Source organism: Hypomesus nipponensis, chromosome 3 (assembly GCF_054491055.1).
Source record: "Hypomesus nipponensis isolate SF chromosome 3, ASM5449105v1, whole genome shotgun sequence".
In the NCBI taxonomy this organism is placed as follows: Eukaryota; Metazoa; Chordata; class Actinopteri; order Osmeriformes; family Osmeridae; genus Hypomesus; species Hypomesus nipponensis.
The window spans coordinates 18058735-18078148 of NC_140363.1; the positions used below are offsets into that span (position 1 = coordinate 18058735).

General features: G+C 51.2%; 2 protein-coding genes across 2 annotated transcripts; one reads left to right on the top strand and one right to left on the bottom strand.

The window, feature by feature from the left end:
- Positions 1-217: 217 nt before the first annotated feature.
- On the bottom strand, positions 218-9839 carry exoc5 (exocyst complex component 5). Its single transcript, XM_084681439.1, has 18 exons — positions 9559-9839; positions 8988-9082; positions 8014-8161; positions 7355-7549; positions 5760-5824; positions 5515-5543; positions 5039-5148; positions 4691-4735; positions 4305-4445; positions 4129-4211; positions 3818-4027; positions 3054-3201; positions 2785-2893; positions 2513-2633; positions 2315-2401; positions 2112-2220; positions 1715-1930; positions 218-1484 (listed from the first exon to the last, which is right to left on the bottom strand). The coding sequence occupies exons 1-18, from the start codon at positions 9583-9585 to the stop codon at positions 1296-1298; spliced, it is 2127 nt and encodes a 708-aa protein (XP_084537565.1). The 5' UTR covers positions 9586-9839; the 3' UTR covers positions 218-1295.
- A 99-nt stretch (positions 9840-9938) lies between these two features.
- On the top strand, positions 9939-13221 carry ap5m1 (adaptor related protein complex 5 subunit mu 1). The gene is made up of 8 exons (XM_084683305.1): positions 9939-10116; positions 10317-10977; positions 11092-11319; positions 11563-11702; positions 12169-12254; positions 12338-12450; positions 12567-12663; positions 12884-13221. Exons 1-8 carry the CDS (start codon positions 10049-10051, stop codon positions 12964-12966), a joined length of 1476 nt encoding a protein of 491 aa, XP_084539431.1. The 5' UTR covers positions 9939-10048; the 3' UTR covers positions 12967-13221.
- The last annotated feature ends 6193 nt before the right edge of the window (positions 13222-19414 follow it).

Sequence of the window (19414 nt, forward strand, 5' to 3'; positions counted from 1 at the left end):
AGTCTGAAGAGTAACTTTACTCTGCTTGAGACAACCCATCCTAATTCATCCCTAAACCGATACACATTCTCACTGGAAATTAACTTCTCTATATAAGAACTAAAACGTAAGTCGACCCATCGCTGTAACTTTTAATAATAAAAAAATAATAAAAATCAGCCGACATGGAGGTTTTAGAGATTATAATATTAAAAAGGAATATAATTCAGGACAATGATAAAACAACATATTCTTTTATTGAATAGATGATTAAGCTAGAGAGTGGTGGACTGGGAACAGTTTAGTAGAACAGAGAGCTTCAGGTAAGGTCTAGCGACATCAGTACACTGTCACCAAGGAAACACGGTGGTCTTAACCACTCCATCAGCCCTGTGAGGCCCAGCGTCTGTCTGAGCCCTGACCCAGAAACACTGATCCAGTCCACAACGACGATCACAGAACGTCAGCCTTGCCGGATGAGTAGGGTGTTGATCTGTGCAATTACAGTGACAAGTTCTCACAGACCTGTGCCCCCCCCCCCAGTCTCTTCAGCTAGCTGCAGACCACCCTAACCCCTGACAGGTTCCCACACCTGACCCCAGTCTGGGTCGCCGCCCGCGGACCTGACCCCTGACCCCTGCTTGTGAAGTCACAAGCCAGAGGTTAGAGGTCAGGGAAGCGGTCATGTGTCTTTCTCAGCCGGAGAGACACGGCTCAGGCTGGGTCAGGGTGGGAGATCCTCATTCAGGGTGTGTTTGGTTCCCAGTACTCTGCTCTCCTCTAACCAGGCCTGAGATTTAGGAGCTGAACCACAACTTAACAGCGTCACAGTTCGGCCCTGTGCACAAGTGCAGCCACTAGATATATTTACATATATATTTGGCACATTCAAAACAAAAAATGTCCCTTTAAGTGACTGTCGAAACTGTCGAAACCTCAATCAAAGTCTGTTGATCTGTAATAGGCCTATGCCAAACCTCTACAGTGGATTGGGGTATTAATGTTTAGAAAACAAGAGGGATAAGTCCCATACACGTTTTGGACATCGCGGCGAAAAAATCTAAAGTAAAAACGCAAGTATCTCCGACGCAGATGGACTGATCACAGCCTCAAAAGGTGGGCAAAGCTAGGCGGGTACGTGCATCTGCTTGAGCCGGGGCAGGTGTGACCCAGAAGAGACCATCCTGTGCACTGTCTGGAAGGTGCGTCTTCCAGAGCAAGGATCTCCCTGGGCCGAGCCTTCTAAAAAGCCAGGGAGGTGGCGTGATTGGACGGACGGAGGGGGATCATCAGGGTTGGGGAGTCCTCCGGGGTCGCTAGCTAAAGTGGCGTGCCAGCCGGGATGAGCGGTAGTCCACTCTGAGCTGGACGAAGGCGTGCAGCAGGTTCCTGTCCAGGCTGGTCAGCTGCTCCCCGGAGCACACCTGTTTGAGGTTGTCAGGGGCGACCACCAGGAGGTTGCAGAGCGCATGGAGGGTGTCGAAAAGCTGCAGGACCAGGGGAACCTGGAGGACAAGAGGGACACGAAGAGAAACGTTTAGATGTCAGACAGGTGAACCAGACGCGGGGTCAAACAGCACCGCGACCTCAGATGAACAACTTGGGAATGGTCTTCAACTGGTGGTGAGATTCTAACGGACCAGAAAAACAAAACCAGCGACATGCACCCCGACCAGGCCTGACATCTCTACAGTGTGGCTTTGAGACCCTGGGTCATGTGACTCCTCCTCCTCACCCGGAAGTCCTTGGCACAGCGGCGGTACTCTGCCACGTCGCAGATGGCCAACATGCCCCCCATGGAGCTGTAGCTGTACTGCTGCAGGTGCTCGTGGACCAGGCGGTGGAAGCGGATGCCCAGCTCCGTCAGCACAGTGTCCACGTTCTTCCCGTCCATCGACTTCCTGATGCGCTCCACCTGCCGGCTCACGTAGGCACCCACCTTGGAGCACGCCTGGAGAGCAGGGGGGGGGGGGGGGGGGCGGGTCACGGTGGATTTGTTTGTGTGTGTTAAGAAGCATTTGAGGAGGGTCGTGGGTGTGTATCTGTCTGTGCATGGTTCTGGAGGTTGGCCGAAGTGAGCAGGAAGAGGGCTAACGGTGGCATGGATGTGGGCTGGATGTGGCATCTCTCACCGTGGTGTACTGGATCATGACGTTGTTCTCGTCCTCCGGTCTGAAGTCTGTCTTCTTCTGGTCTGTCGACAGGATGTGCTTCATCTGGCCCACCATGCAGTTCAGCGTCCTGGAGACCGACAGGACACGCCCACGCAGGTAAACCACTGGACATCACGAGTCAACACGAGTCAGCAATACTCGTGCAATACCGCAGCACTGACCTGTCTATTCCCGTGTCCAGCTTCACTTCCATCTGCTCAATCACTTCCTTCTTCTTCTGCAGGCACTCAGTCAGTTTGGGGGAAGAGCTGGTGTGTAGACAATTCCAGAACAAGGTTAACAAGCTGTTCTCCCCCAGTATCGGGGCTGCGAGCATCGCTGTAGCAGAGGCCAGCTGGGAGTGGAGGGGTCACGCTCACCTGGTCAGGGGCATGAGCTGGTCGTTGAACTGCTTGTCAAACAGATGGAAGATGGTGTTGGCTTGCTGAACCACATCCAGGAAGTATAGGTTGGCGTTCTTGGCATCTGATGAAGGGATGGCTGTAGAAGAAACAAGGAGAAGGGGAATAAACTAAACAGCTAAACCAACAAACCCGCGGAACACCCGAAGCCTGAAAACCAGCTGGTTGAATCCAGCTGTTCCGACGCCTCGCCGCAGACTTGTCCTCGCTCTGCTGGCACCGAGACTTGCCCGAGAGGCCGATCTCCAGGGCGTAGTCGATGTGGTCCACACACAGGTGCTCCACCAGCAGCAGGAAGATGGAGAAGGCATTCTTAGGTAGGTCTGAGGGGTCGGACAGCTGGGGCCACAACAAACACACACCCTAATCAGGTACGAGGAAACTTGAGGGCTTTTCCAGCACAACCGTCGACCAGTGGATCCTGTGCCATCGTGACTCAACACAGAGATTCGGCACATATCCAGTGTGTCCTGTAGGGGGCGGCGGAGCGCAGACTCACCCTGTTGCACCTCTCGAAGGCGTGGCGCGTCTCTTGAAGCAGGCTGACCACCACCTCCTGGGACAGGAAGGTCTCTCCGTGGGTGTCGATGCTGGGGCCCAGCGGAAGGTTGGTGCGCTGCCTAATCCTCTCCTTCAGCTCCTGGATACTGGGGTTGCAGACAGGGCTGGGTGTCACCTCTCACAGCAGGGGGTCCAGCGACAGGGGGGGCAGGGAGGAGTGAAGGATGGGGGGAGCAGTCATGGGGGGGGGAGTGGAGGGTGTGGGGAGGAGTCATGGGGGGAGGAGTCATGGGGGGGGGTGAGTGGAGGGTGGGGGGAGGAGTCATGGGGGGGAGGAGTCATGGGGGGGGGTGAGTGGAGGGTGGGGGGAGGAGTCATGGGGGGAGGAGTCATGGGGGGGGGAGTCATGGGGGGGGGGTGAGTGGAGGGTGGGGGGAGGAGTCATGGGGGGGAGGAGTCATGGGGGGGTGAGTGGAGGGTGGGGGGAGGAGTCATGGGGGGGAGGAGTCATGGGGGGGGTGAGTGGAGGGTGTGGGGAGGAGTCATGGGGGGAGGAGTCATGGGGGGGGGGTGAGTGGAGGGTGGGGGGAGGAGTCATGGGGGGGAGGAGTCATGGGGGGGGTGAGTGGAGGGTGGGGGGGTGAGTGGAGGGTGGGAGGAGTCATGGGGGGGGGAGTCATGGGGGAGTGGAAGAGTGGAGTGGGAGTAGTGGAGGGGTTAGGGTTAGAGGAGGGGCTAGCTATAGGTGGGGCCTCAGCTCACCTGCCAGTGCCCAGGGGGCGTTTCTGGTGGTTCTTGGAGTCGTAGTAGCGCTGCAGGATCAAGGAACTGCGGCTACGCAGGTTCTCCCTCTCCATGTCAATGTAGCTCTCCAGGTAGGAGGAGAAGATGCTCTTGATCAGCTTGGACAGAAACGTGTGCTTGTCTGAGCCCAGGTTGAACTCCGTCAGCTTGGCAGCCAAGGCCGTGGTTCTGAAGACAAACAGGGTTTGTGAGTGTCCTGATGCTTGGGAAGAGGGTTTGTACCAGGTGAAGTCGACAGTGAGGCATAAAGGGCAGAGCGTCCGTCTCACCTGGTGTAGAGGTCGTAGAGGTTCTTGAGGTATTGTTCTACGTCAGAGTGACGAGTCTCATCCAGTTTGGTCCTCACATGGGTCTGAAAACACACAGATTCTCACTGTATCAACTGTCAAATGAATGTTTAAAAAATAATAATAATAATACAAACTATTATATATAAATGACAAACCTGCAGTTTGTTCTCAAATATGTTCTGGATGAGTTTGGCCATGACTGTCTCAGGGCTGGAGAACACCTCCCCCACCTGCTTGTTGACCTGCTGACACAGCTGGGCCGTGTCCTCGAACACATCCCCCCTCACGTACGCCCCCTGCACACACACACACACACACACAGGTTACCCCTGGGTCTGCGGAAGGCTACAGAGCCCTCAGTACAGTCGTGTTGTAACACAGCAGGCACTACAGTAAGGCGTCTATGTCAGGATTCATTTTCTCTGTTTGACTGCTTGATGTGTTACATTTACTGTACTGTATTACCATTCTAAAGTAACATATTTACATATTATCATTATTATTATGATGAACGAGTCTTCTCTGGGTCCCACTTCCTCACCTCCTGACATTGCTTGATGTAGACATCCACACAGTGAGCGTAGCCCTGTAACAGAGAATCACACAAGAGAATAGCACACCTGTTACACTGCTGAACTTCATATACTCATCTGATAAATACAAGTTTATAAGCTCAAATTTCAATGGCATCAGGAATAGGACGTTATGCAAAAAAAAGATATATGTGTTGATGTGTGGGTGGGTAGTGGGGTCATGTGTTGATGTGTGGGTGGGTAGTGGGGTCATGTGTTGATGTGTGGGTGGGTAGTGGGGTCATGTGTTGATGTGTGGGTGGGTAGTGGGGTCATGTGTTGATGTGTGGGTGGGTAAAGGGGTAGCTGTGGGTCACCTTGAAGTGGAGGAGGACGGCAGCCACCTCCCTCATGCGCCCAATCTCACCCCGACGCTGGGCCGCCGTGAAGTCCTGGATCAGCTGACGCTCAAGGTCATGGTACTTACCTGGACACACACACACACACAGGGTCACACACACACATGCAGGGTCAAGGGCTGTCTGGGTCAGGCAGATTGGCATGTCTTCCACTAGACAGTTGTGCCCTTGTAACTTTGACTGGCTGGCATCACAAGACCCAGACTGAATGCCGTTAGGATTGGACATTCTCCAGGAGTGCTCGATCGTATCATTTCAGAGAGGAATGTTCATTTTACAGTTCTCCTATATTGGCCCAAATGGGTGAACTGTTTTTTCGCTTTCTGTCAAAGATAGCTCCCCTCCTTTGTTCCCCTCTGTGAAGCACATTATGTTGCCTCTTGGTATGAAATGCACTAAATAACGTTTGACTTGATATGAATGCAGTCACTCACTTGCTATCTTGGCTTTGACGTCTGCAAACCTGCAAGAACAAAAACACGAGCGCTCATCAGAGAGAATCTGGAGATCAACTTTCCTACGTTCTGCCTGCTGGTGAGTTTAGTGAAGTACAATGTTTTTAATCACTTAAATGATCTAGCTGAAGATCACTGTGCTAGGTTTTTGATTGGGGGTCACCCAGCATGTCCAGAGACCACGAGCAGCACCTGTCTCCTGAATGCCTTCAGGGCCATCTCACCTGTCGAACGGCAGCTCCTGGGCAATGAGATGCAGCTTCTGAATGATATCAGCTGCCTCCTTAATCTGGAGAGAACGAGAGAGAGAGCGAACGAGAGAGAGAACGAGAGAGAGAGAAAACGAGAGAGAGAACGAGACAGAGAACGAGAGAGAGAGAGAGGATGCGAGAAAGAGAGGATGCGAGAAAGAGAGAGAGTTAGGACAGCCAAAGCGGGACGGCCGCCTGCAGCATCATCAGCTCCACCGTGGGGATGAACATCTTAAAGAAGCTCTCCTCCACCTGTCCGTGTTCTCCACGGCGCTGATAAGGAGCGGGCGCCGCTCACCTGGGCATCCAGCAGCACTGATTTAGCATCGCATCACTCTGCACTGAGATGCCTCCTCTCAATGGCCTGTAATCCCACCGGAGCCTAAATCGCCTTCAATAATCTGTCCGGCTGGAGATATTTTTCCTGGGGGGTGGGGGGGGGGGGGGGAAGGGGGGTGCTATGGAGGGCACCTCCCGCCCCCCTCACACACTTCCCCCTCCCCCCGACACACACGGCGGCAGACACCTCCCAGACCCGAGAAAGGCCCGCCGTCCGCAACTCTTCTGTTCCCGCCGCTGCCTGCCTCAGCTAACATCATTACTCCGCTCCCGTGAGGAGGATCCTGCCTTTCTGCTCGGCGAAGGTTTTCTAAGTATCTGTCCCCCAGCTAAGATTAGCTAAATCCCATGTAAGTAATGTAGCCGTCTCCCTGCAGTCAGGGTTTAGCAGCACTTGTCTCCACACTGGCGGCCCAGCCCTCCCTTTCAGAAGGATTAACGGAGCCTTTCCCCTTCAGCTATTCACGCGCAGCCTCCCCCTCTCTCCCCATACCCTCGTCTGGAGGTACGCTCAGGAAGAAAAAGAAGAATCTGTCCGATATTCCCGCCCGCTACTCCGGAAGCTGAGCTTCCCATCTCCGGCTCCCGTCTCTGAGATTGACCTGCGGACTCCTTGCCCCGGTAATGACGTTCCTCGTAGCCACAGTTAATTGAGAAAATCCCAGATGTTCCTAAACCAGCTAAAATACTCGACTATCAAACTTTGTAGCATCAATGATAGGGTTGTCTGGTTGATAACGTTTATTGACGAGGCCTGGTCTACTGGTAATCCCAAATGGATGTTTATCTGAAACTAGGGATGCGCATAATTAGCCGCGCAATTTAACCGACAATAAACACTTTTACCGGTTAATGCTATCGGTTACAGTGTTGCCAATTTAGCGACAATGTTGCTAGATTTAGAAACTTTGCACCTTACCTAGTGTCAAAAAAGTTGTATCTAGCAACTACCGACACATTTTGCGATATTTTACTACTTTAGCAATCTCCTTTATGGTTGTTGAGCAGCAAAATAACGAATTGTACTTTCGTGTTGTTGTCGTAGTCGCTAATCATGTAGGTACAGTCAGCGCTTTAGGATTCAAGGTTGTTTTAATTTTATTAATCTGTGGATGTTTATGCTGCTATTAAAAAGCAACCACTTATGGGGGGGTAATAAAAAATAAAAATAAATTATCTTATCTTTTTTTCACCTTTCAATACATTGTGGGTGGCTGAAATGTGCTGACCTTCTCTGGGTTGTTGAAGACATCGCTGCGTAGCTCCCCGTCCAGGAACTCGTTAAAGTAGGTCATGAGGCGCTGGGCCTCCACAGCCCTCTGTCTGGGTGTGTTCACCCCCTCCAGCTGGTCGCCCAGGTGACATACCTTGGTGGCCACATAGCTGATGTGCTCGTCCAGCTCCTGGAAGTGTTGAAAGGCAACCTGCAAGGAGACAGAAAAAGGACAGTCTAATTTAGTATATCAGACTACTAGTTCCCTCTGTTTACATTTAGTCATTTAGCAGACGCTTTTACCCAGAGCGATTTACAGGAAGTACACAGACATTTCCCCCAAGGAAAGAAGGGTGAAGTGCCTTGCCCAATGACACAATGTCATTTTCTGCACCGCCGGGAATCGAACCTGCAACCTTCTGATTAATAACCTGCTTCCCTTTTTACCTACTTTACCACTCAGCCATCCGATCCACAAAGGGGGACTATTTACTACACTTTATACTAGATTACTTCTAGACCACTCCACTTCTAGACCCCTCCAAAATTGAGACAATTTCTCAATTTTCTGCGTTATTCTGATTGATTGGTATGATAGAGTCACTGCCCCGTGTTACGAAATGCGTCCCATCGTAGCCTGCAGGAGGCGTGGGTGTATCAGGCCTTGCAGATCACCTGGTTGCTTCTCTGCAAGTCCTGCACTTTGTGGGCAAACTCCTTGGCTTCCCGGTGGCACTGCTGCTCCAGTTTCTCCACCCTCCGCTGGATCTTCTCATCCAGATGCTTCAGCTCCTCAATGTGGTTCTCAAACTCCTCCAGCAGCCTACACATAGGGGAGAAAGCAAACACGTTCACCGACTAGATTTCGTGATCGGCGTTCTTGTTGATCAACAGTAAATGAAGGCTTACAGTTTGAAGGACTGGGTAATGCAGGGTTAAATCTGTCCCACTAACCCCATACACTGACAGTTAATGGATATAAATAGTACTGTTGGGTGTTTAATTTTGTGGGTCCCCAGATTTAAAAGAAGCTCTCAAACTGGAAGCTTCGTCAGCTGTATTTAAGTGCCATCAGGACGGCAGAGTAAACGTTCTAAGTCAGCACCACATTTCACTGTAATATGAAACATCCCAAACTGATGAGTGTATAATCTCTCGACTAATTCCCCCGGCGCTGGGTACAGCTTAAGGCTACCGTCCATCCCTTCCAAACTCCAGAGGCTCTCGTCTCTCCTTCCTTCTGTCAGTAACTATGTGACTCACAGCCTGGTGGGCTCTGGAGATGCTGTGCACCTCTTACTCTGCCTCCACAGGCTTTAGATGGAGCTTGCAACACAGCTGGGGAAAGCGCTTTGAGAACGGCAAAGATAAGGCTGGACGTAGCTAGCTGTATTGCATTTCTTTTGATATGGCAGTTACATTTTTTTTTTTTTTTTTAAGGGTTGAATTTGAGGACTGGTTTAAGTTTAGAAAAAAAAAGGTCAAACTGAAATGTCCATGATAAGCCCCGATATATGAAGAAGGCATTGAAAGATGAGGTTTGGCTCAAGCTTAGAGCTTTAGAAAGAGCTAATTTAATTTAAAAGTCGGGGTGGAATGCACAACACAAAAGTACTCTTAATTGACAATAAATACACGTCTCCCTTTACCTCTTGGGATCGAAAGCCTCGGCGCCACCTTTGGAGCCTCCTCCTGGAGTCCTCCAGGCTAACCTCTCTATGTATTCATCTGCATCAAAGGGCTCCTAGGGGTCAAACACAGTGCCGAGTAACGTTCCTGTTGCCACAGCATACAAAGGCATGGACAAATTGTGTATCTAACCTTATCGTTGCAACTAAACTAACTAGCTGACAGTATTACGCTGGACTCAATAGCTGGCTAGATAGAGTCTTAATGTAACCGTACTCCTAGTAAAAAACGGTGGTATTGTATGAAGATGGTATTTGTTGTTTGTTGTTGCAAGTGATATCCAGCTATGGCACGGACTGTTCTCAGATGTAAGAAGCCATTGATCATTATAGCATGCTAATTAGCTTTTAATCGTACCTGTTCTATCCTGACTACAGCATATGATAGAGGTGGATAGCTAACTAGCTAAATGACCCAACCCCAGCTTAGATTTACTGCCACTACTAGCACCAGTTAGCCAGTTAGCCTTCTTGCTAGCTAGGTAGCTACACCCACAGGTCAGAGAAAACACAAAGTCACACATCTACTTACCTCAAACAGTTGAGCAGTTGTTGCCATTTTGGATCTTCAACTCTCAATATAAAATATTGCAGTTTAGTCGAAAGTGAGAAGGCAAAACAGCCAACAGCCAGATCAGATGAATTTGGGCAATACTGTCCTTTGTTGTTGACAGCTAGCTTGCTAGCTAACTGTTTCAAGCTTCCTGTTTAGAGAAAAGGGTGGGGATACTTGCTTGCGGTCGTATGGCCTCAGTATACCCGGCCAGTCCCACGGTGCACCGTGTTGCCACCGAAAGATTTCCCAGCGGACGACTGGACGTGTACGAATTTGTAGTACAAAACGAACAGCCTCACTGTTCTTGTACGCATGCTCACCAGTCTTCTGATGTGTGGTGCTTGTCACATGACCACTAAAGAAGGAAGTACTTTGAAACTCGAGCTAATTTCATGTTCAACTCATAGTAATCTAATATTTATCACAGACAATTTCTTCTGATGACAGTTCTTTTTTTTCTAGCCAAATGAGCGTGCGAGCATTATGGATTATATCTCACGAGAAAGGAGAATCTGTCACAGTGCGTTTTTCAAGGTTTGTGATAGTATTTTGAAATGGTAGCAATTGGTAGTTTGCGGGTTGAGCCAAAATATAATTGTCCGTTTATAAGCAAAAACGTTTAACCTGCTTGTAACTTAGACTTAGTATATTACGGGAAAGCATAATTCCTACACCCATAGTTTTACCATGGCATGTCTGTCGTAAACATTTGATCATTCTGTCCTTTCAAACAGGCGGTATCCAACTGTAGAACAGCGTGCTAAATGTCTGGCCGGCTCCCGGCACGTGTCTGTCCCCGAGGACGCTACTTTGCTCCAGCTCCTGCTCACGGAGCTGGGGCTCGCTGATCTCGACAAGCCTTTTGTGGCAGCGCGGGATGACTGTCTCTATCGCCAGCGCCAACCAGCCCTGGAGCTGCACGTCGAGGGCCCTGGAGGAGGGGTCCTCTGGCCGGTGCTGGCTATCCCACAGGGGCCTCTGATCCTGGCCTGCCTGCCCCTGGTGGATGCCCCTCCAGAGCCCCGGCCCCCCCTGTCCAGCCTGTTCTCAGTCTCCCAGGCCCTCGCACTGTTAACAGGCTTACAGAACTTCCTCTGCGGGTCTGGGGGTAAAGCAGACAGTGAAGGGCTGGCGTCTCGCCTGGCCTCCATGCCCTCCGTCCTGCTGCAGGTATGCCCCCTGGGGACTCCGCTGGGGGCCCCTCAGACGGGGGGCCCGCCCACCACAGCTGTTCCCACTCCTGCAGGGGCCCAGAAGCAGCCCGCCTGGAAGACGGGACTTCACCGCGGCAAGGCCGTGGTCAACGTAGACCTGAAAGAGGTGGTGCGTTCCATGCAATATGGAAACCAAAGCAGGCAGGACCTCTGGGATGTCTATGGCACAGTCACTACTAAGGTGAGCAGAGGGTTGTGTCAGAGCTCTGGAACTCTCCCAGTCTCTACTTCTGTATATTTTTTTTAAGATATTGCTGGTTGTGATCACCTCTTCTCTGCCCTTTGTCCCCCTCAGTGTGAAGTGGAGGGTGTTCTTCCCAACGTGACGGTCACTCTCACCCTGCCTCCCAACGGCTCCCCTCTGCAGGATATCCTGGTTCACCCCTGTGTGACCTCACTGGACGCCAGCATCCTGACGGCGAGTAGTGTGGACGACTCCGACAGCTCCGCTTTCTCCGGACCCTACAAGTTCCCCTTCTCCCCTCCCATAGAGCCCTTCAGGCTCTGCAGCTACACGTCGCAGGTGAGGGGGCAGTGGGGCAGGTGAGGGGGCAGTGGGGCAGGTGAGGGGGCAGTGGGGCAGGTGAGGGGGCAGTGGGGCAGGTGAGGGGGCAGTGGGGCAGGTGAGGGGGCGGGTGAGGGGGCAGTGGGGCAGGTGAGGGGGCGGTGGCCAACGTTTGGGGTTCTATTTCCCTCCCTCGCGATGCCAAGGGGTTTGTGAGGGACGTGAGACTCCTCGGGCTGACAGGATATGGTGTTCTCCCAGGTCCCCGTTCCGCCTATCCTTGGCTCCTACCAGCTGAAGGAGAAGGAGAACCAGCTGCGACTGGCTGTGAGCCTGAAGCTGCATGAGAGCGTGAGGAACAGCTTTGAGTACTGTGAGGCACACCTTCCCTTCTTCAACAGGTGACACAGAACATCTGGGGCGCCCTGGTAGCTCTCAGGATTGGTGTGCATAGTACAGTGTAGGCTGAGGCCTCATTGCAGCAGCCTGGATCTTTTGCTGCATGTCTCCATGCCTTGCCTGTCACACTTCACTTAAAACTGTCAAATAAAGCGTGAAAAATGGATGTTATACAAACATGGAATTTACTGTGGCAGGGAGGTGCAAAACACTAAACATATACGAATCTTAAATTAAGTGAAAGTACAAAAGTTTAACTACTTCTAAGCACTTCGAAACAATCTAAGAATACAACAATTTAAATATAAAATAAAATATATATAAACATAAGAATAACAATGAGCAGCGTGAGTGTTCAACATAGTGCAATTGGATACTGAGAAGGTGGCTTATGCATACGGTAATTGCCATTAGATGGACTTAGAGATAAGTAACTTAGCTGGTAATGGTTGTGTTTACTCTGTGCAGGGATCAGATGGGCAGTGTAGATGTGAAGGTGAGCTCTGGTCTGCTGGAGGTCTCCAAAGAGAAGAGCCTGCTGGTCTGGGTCATCGGTAAGTTCCCCTTTGACAGCTGCATCTGGACTACCAGTCCTTCTGAGGAGCCTCACTGGCTGTTTTCACTCTCCTCTCTTCAGGACAGAAGTTCCCAAAGTCCCGTGAGGTGACTCTAGAAGGAAGGGTGACTTTTACAGGTCAGCCACCAGGACCAGCTGACCCGCTGTGCACAGGACTCACTGCATACATAAAAGTACGACAATCTATCAGGCATACCCTCATAATCTCAATTACAAACGGCTTTTTAAGGCTGTTTTTCAACCCCATTCCAACTGGGAGTGCTTATTTGCAGTCTTCCATGCTTTGTAGCTGTATTTCCGGGTTCCAGACCTGACCCTGTCTGGATGCTGTGTGGATCAGAACTCTGTCCAAGTCTACTCGTCAGTCAAACCCAGGATCATAACGTGTGAGTGTTCACTGTTGGAGGTGTGAGTGTGGGATTCCTGGTGATAATAATTGCACAGATACATACACATCAAAAGGACTGTTGGACTGTTCCTTTTGTCACAGCCCCAGCTTAAGTTTTTGTTTTTGTGAATTCACGTTTTGGTTTCTGGAACCCTCCTTGCCTCTCCTTGTGTTTGAGTCCTCTCCTGCACTCTGACGCCCCTCTCTCCTCTCTGCAGCTCGCGAGCTGTTGTCTTCAGAGTACTACATCTGGAACTCGACTGGTTCTGCCCCGGTGTCCTCGGGTCACATGATGCTATAGGACGGAACAGAGAACTTAGTGGACATTATGGTGTCCCTACTGGGACAAAAACACAGACTATGAAATCACGTGCGAAAATGTGCTTTTTAAAAAGAGATCATGTTAAACTACATGTCAGAGAACAATTAGGAGGAGAAAACATTTAGGGGATTTGATCGTCAGGTAAGCATAAACATGCCCCTATTTGTAGTAAACACCACTTCATTCGGTCCATATCTTTGTATAAAATAAAGTTTCTTATTGCTGCTCCAGTGACCTGCCCCTGGTCGTGAAGTCCTTCCCCTCCCTGCACCCCTTTCTCTTTCTCAAGCCTCGTCCGTAGCCCACAGCCCTTTAGACCGAGGGGCCACCCCCGCCATAACAGTCCCACTTCACTGCCTCTCCATCAGATGGATAATTAGCAGCTGGGGCCATGTCCCAGTCTGTGTGTCGGGGGCCAAAGGGCCAAAGGGCCAAAGGGCCTGGCCTGTGAAAGGGAAGGCTGGTCTGGGCTGCGTCTGGGCCACAATGGGCTCCTCTGGAGAACTGGCAGGGCTCCTCGGTCCCCCTTTTGAACCGTCTTGCCTGTCAGCCAGCGGCCTCTTCAGACAGCCTCTCCAGGCCGACGCGGAGGAACGACCCTCCCTCCAGGACGCTCCTCCCCAGTCAGCTGGGCAGATCAGAGGCTAATTGGAGGAGCAGTTGTTCAGACGGGTAGGTGATGGGGCCCTCTTGAAATAGGACGGCAGACCGTTGTGATTAAAATCAAAAAAAAAAAAAAAAACTTTCCAAAGTATCCTCTAGTTACATTTATTCATTTAGCAGATGCCTATGTTACCAAAACCTTGTCTTCAGTGTTAAAAACAAACAAACAAACAGTGGGATTGGTGCCATATCAGTAACATCCACAGACAGCCATGTGAACAGCTAGCAGCTGTAGGGTTAAATCAGCTGGAGATTACGTTCCCCTGTGTTCTCCACAGCAGCCAGCCTCCTCCCAGTTCCCCTTTGTGCTTCCCAGGCCTTTCCTGCCCCCTCGCTGGTGCAAACGCCACGTTCTCACGTGGATTTCCACCCACAAGACTGACCGTGACCAATCCCCTGTCAGTTGGAACCAATTGCTCACATGGCATCCTTCACCTTCTTATTCTGTGGCCGTGTGGTGTGGCAGGCACCCGGACCTCAGAGCTCCCGCCCCGCCCGCCCCGCACATTTGGCTTTAAGACTGAGTGTGTAGAGGCACTGAACTGGAAAAGGAGTTTTTTTTTTTTTAAGGGGCCCATCAGTCAGTGGTCACTCAGCCCGGCTCCTGAAGTCTGTCCAGTTCTCTTTACGGCAGACTTTGCTTTGTTGAACACGTCTTGCTCAATAGATGGGCCCGTTTTAATGAGCCTCTCTGCTCCACTGCTTTGCATCCACATCATTGGGCACAAAGCACCTCATCTGAAAACGATAGCTTATAGCATTTGTTGGACTTAGGGATGTAATGAATGTGATGCATATTAATTTTCCTTCAGAAAGATAAGACAAGAGTCGGCAATTACTTAGACTTCCAAAATTATTAACATTCACTGATGACCTTTAGACCTTAATGTTACTGGGAAGACGTGATTAAATATGGTTTCTTGTGAAACTATCCAATAATGACACCATGTGGTGGAATATAATATAACAGTTTTTGTGATAAAAATGTGCTCACATATTTTAATACCATGACAAGAAATCCACATGAAAAAAAAAAAAAAAACTATTTTGGGGTCACACTGGTATTTTCTTTAGATGTATTGTGCTGCATGGGCCCCATTAGGGCTGAGGCCTGGTTTGTCCTCACTGCCAGAGGCCTCAGGTGGTCAGGAGCTGCCCTCTCCTCCTCTCCTCCTCTCCAGCCTGTTGAGAGCTCACATCAGGGCCTCCTCAGAGGAGGAGAGCAGCAGGGCGATGAGCAATTTCCTGTTTCAGAGACACTTGAGGAGCCACAGATCTTTCTATTTCTGCAGGGAATTGGCGGACCTTTACGTTTCTGAAGGACTCTTCAGTTCCTTCTTCTCGTTCATGAATAATTGATCAAAGTATTTTCGGACCGATTTTGTGATGCATTCTCTTTGCGGATAATTAGAAGAATAGTTGAAGATATGTGGACACTTGCATTATACACGTTTATATAAGGTTGTTTTGGACATTACTCTCCTCTCTAGAATAGATAAACCCATGACAGACACATCATCGTCAAATACAGAGTGTACTCTCTCACTAAACGTTGGCACAAATACGTTACAGTCCTCATTCAGTGTCGCATTGGAACCCCTTGAGGGCGCCATCGACTGTTTCAGGAATATTTTATCTAAATAGCTTAGCGCCGTAGCATCATCAAGTAGTGTGTTTTCAGAGTGTGATACAGCAAAACGCCACGACCACTTCTGCTCCCCGTGCTCCATGACAGCCACCTTCTGCGCTAACTAGACTGTACTGAGGTTTTAACACTAAATGATTCAGATTTATCTAGATTAAACTCCTATTCTAACTCAGCGTCCCAAATCCCCCTCTTCCCCTGACTGATGCCTCTCACCCCCCCTCTGCCCCCCCTCTGCCCCCCTGCCTGCCCCCCAGGCCCTCACGCCACACGTTCCAGCCAGACCCCTCAGTCTTCGCTAATGAACCAGAGTGGCTGGCACCACCCTCCTTGTTCCAGTCCAGCATCCAGGGGAAGTGCTCCCTCGTGGGCCTCGTGTGCCCAGTCTGCCTCCCTGTCTTTGCTGTCCAGTCCTCGGTCGAGTGCAGCCTGCCGCCAGCCAGACGTCCACAGATCAGATCCTTGTCCCTGGCTGGGTATTGAGGGCCTGGCTGTGGGTATTGAGGGCCTGGCTGTGGGTATTGAGGGCCTGGCTGTGGGTATTGAGGGCCTGGCTGTGGGTATTGAGGGCCTGGCTGTGGGTATTGAGGGCCTGGCTGTGGGTATTGAGGGCCTGGCTGTGGGTATTGAGGGCCTGGCTGTGGGTATTGAGGGCCTGGCTGTGGGTATTGAGGGCCTGGCTGTGGGTATTGAGGGCCTGGCTGTGGGTATTGAGGGCCTGGCTGTGGGTATTGAGGGCCTGGCTGGGTATTGAGGGCCTGGCTGTGGGTATTGAGGGCCTGGCTGTGGGTATTGAGGGCCTGGCTGTGGGTATTGAGGGCCTGGCTGTGGGTATTGAGGGCCTGGCTGTGGGTATTGAGGGCCTGGCTGTGGGTATTGAGGGCCTGGCTGTGGGTATTGAGGGCCTGGCTGTGGGTATTGAGGGCCTGGCTGTGGGTATTGAGGGCCTGGCTGTGGGTATTGAGGGCCTGGCTGTGGGTATTGAGGGCCAGGCTGGCAGTGTGGAGGGCCGGGCTGGCAGTGCTGCCTGTCCTGCTCCAGGGGAGGGGGTGTCAGTTGGAGTTCCCTGGGGTCGATGCTCTCTCCCCTGGCCTCGTCCCAGAAGATGTCCCTCTCTGTGGGTCTGCTCACGACACGCAGCCTCTGCATCCCCTCCCCGTCATCTGCCACGACAACCGCAAGACACACCGGCGTTCCAGTCATTACAGAGTATGGATTAGGGGAAACCTGTTCGGGCTGACTGGATGTAAAGGAGGTGGTTTGTGTGTCTCACCGTTATCTGTGTAGACGACCCTGCCCCTGACGACCCTCCGCTCGCGGGCGCGCCTCTGGTGGGCTCGTCGTCGCAGCTGCGTCTGCCGAGTGAGAGCTGTCTGGGCTTCCAGGAAATCTCCCTACACACAGACACCCATCAGCTCCAACACCGTTTCAAAAATCTCCAAACTCATTGTGTCATACATTATAAGCATTTTCAGCACATGATGTTTAATACTTTGAAACATGACGTGTGTCAGGTGTGTAGGTGATGGTGTGACAGGATTTCCAGCTGCAGGTATTTGCTGTGTCTCCTACCCCGAGCAGAGGGAGAGTCATGGCAGTAGCCCACCCCCCTTTCTACTCCATCAGCGTTTTAATCAGGTCCACTGAGAGAAGCCCTGCATCACAGCTCACCAGCTGTCTGTCTCTCTCTTCCTCTTCTCGCTCCCTATTCTCTCTCTTCCTTTTCTCTGTCTCTTGCCATTGTCTTTTTTCTTTTTCTCCCTCATTTCTCTCTGTCTGTCCCTGTCTCTCTCTCTCTTTCCCTCTTCTCTGACTGCCTCTCTCTTTCCATCTTGTCTGTCTCTTTCTCAGTCTCCCTGTTCTTCTCCTTCACAGATGTGTGTAATGAAACGGAAACCCTCATTCGATTATGGATGTTCGGCACGGCCTGAATGATCAAAGCTTTTCCGCCCTGAACGCAGGTCCACCTGGTCAAAACTGGGGTTGGGGTTCTGAGGATGACAGAGTACCGTACCAGGACGTTCATCTGCTGTGTCCCTACCTGCGTCCCCTTGCTGAGGCCACCGTGTCCCTCCAGACTGGGGGTGGAACAGGGGAGGACACCCCCACCTGCGAGGTCCCTGTCCTGAGACAGGAAACATGTCCTCTCATTGTACCCTCACGTCACACAAACAGACAGGTGACAGAGACTCAGTGACGTGTGTTTTGTTACCCAGGCCTTCTGATTGGCAGCAGCCGCGAGCCCAATGTGAGGGGCCATTGGTTGCAAAGCCTGAGGGGAGATGATGATTGGATGGGTGTGGGTGAATTGCAGACACAGATAATGAGACAGCTAAGATCATTTTGCCGTGCTGACCTGCTGTCTTCGCGGAGGATGAGAATGAATGATGCTTGAAAGGTCGTTTTGACTCTGAGGGAGGTTGCTTGCAAATGATGACTCTGGCATACACACACATTTAACACACACATTTAACACACACATTTAACACACACAAGACATTTAACTGATTTGAAAAATCTAAAGCTCTACCTCCGGGGTAGCGTGAGGTGGATGAAACAAATCATAAAGCTGCCATGATGACCAAAAGACACATCAGGATTCAGATCGGCTTGTGGATCAACGAAACAGTACGAGGTGGTTCGTGCGATAGCTTTAGACGTGTTCTGACCTGTAGGGAGCGACAGGAGACGTTTGTTGTCGTCCGGTCTGAGAGGAGGCAGGTGGGGCGTCCTGAATCCCAGAGCTCCTTGCTGCTGCTCCGGGGAGGGGGGCAGGGCAGGGTGGCTGGCCTGCTGCTCCTGCAGACCCAGGCTCCTGCAGGGGGCTACCTGACACAGCCTGGGTCTGGATCTTGCGGAGCCCATGCTGCCACAGCTGAGCCCTGAGGACGAGGCTGCAGGGGAAGGGCCGGCCTTCTCTCGTTTCAAAGATTTTAAAATGTTTTCTATCCGGATGTGAAATCTTGTGATCAAGAGTCGACTGAGCTTTTTATCACCTTTCTTCTGTTTTCTCAGTCGCAGTTCCGGCGCCCCGTGTTCCAGCTGTTTGAGAGTCTTTCCTCGAAGGTGAAACTTCCTGTCCCTTGGCCTGTTGTGAGTGACATCAAGAGTTACGGAGTAACCACCCGCTCCTCGTCCCGCCACGCTCTGCCCGTTTGCTCCTTCACGTGTCAATCATGTCCCAGTCCACTTCCAATCCCACTCAGCGAGGTCCTGGTATCTCTGTCCAGGATCTGCCTGATGCATCCGCACTAACGCGGGAAACAGTTTGGCTCGTGGTTGAAACAGGAGGCGTGCATTCCGTCCCTGTCAACAGACTTCACTTCCTCATTATAATGAGACTGGTTTCTATGGTAACTCTCCCCACAGGTTACTTTGTAACTCTGTAAAGTTAATGCTTGAAAGACCCTGTCCTCTTTCCCTCTGTGACTGCCCAGGCATGGGGGGGGGGGGGGGGAACGATGGCGGTGACGTTTTGAGGGCCTTTTTAGCGTGTGGAATACGTGACAGATCTCCAGACAGGGCAGACCAGGACTGTGCTCATTTAAGGAGGAGAGATTTTCTCTCTCACCGTGTGAATCTACTACTGCTGTTTGAACCATGAAGTACCCAAGCATGTGGCATAACAGAACCCCCTGTCAACACCCCCCCCCCCCATCCTCCCATCTTTTCTCGCTCATTTGGTTTAATAGGCCAGCCACAACAATGTGTCTATCTGAATCTGTCACTTCAGCAAATGCTTCATTAGGAGCCCTGTCTCAGTGACACCCCAGTGCTTCTCATGGAACAGGCTTCTGAATCTCAGAGGACTGAGCTCTGCATGAGAGAGGAAAGAGAGAGGGGGAGGGAGGGAGAGAGGGAGGGGGGAGAGAAAGAGAAGGAGAAAGAGGGGGAGAGATGAGAGATATAGAGGGGGGAAAGGATAAGAGAGATATATTGAGAGGGAGGGAGAAAGAAAGGGTGAGAGAGTGATGGAGAAGGGAGAGTGATAGAGAAAGAGTGATAGAGAGAGAAAGGGGGAGAGTGATAGAGAAAGGGAGAGAGTGATAGAGAGAGAAAGGGAGAGAGTGATAGAGAGAGAAAGGGATTGAGTAAGAGGAAAGAATTAGAAGGGGTTGT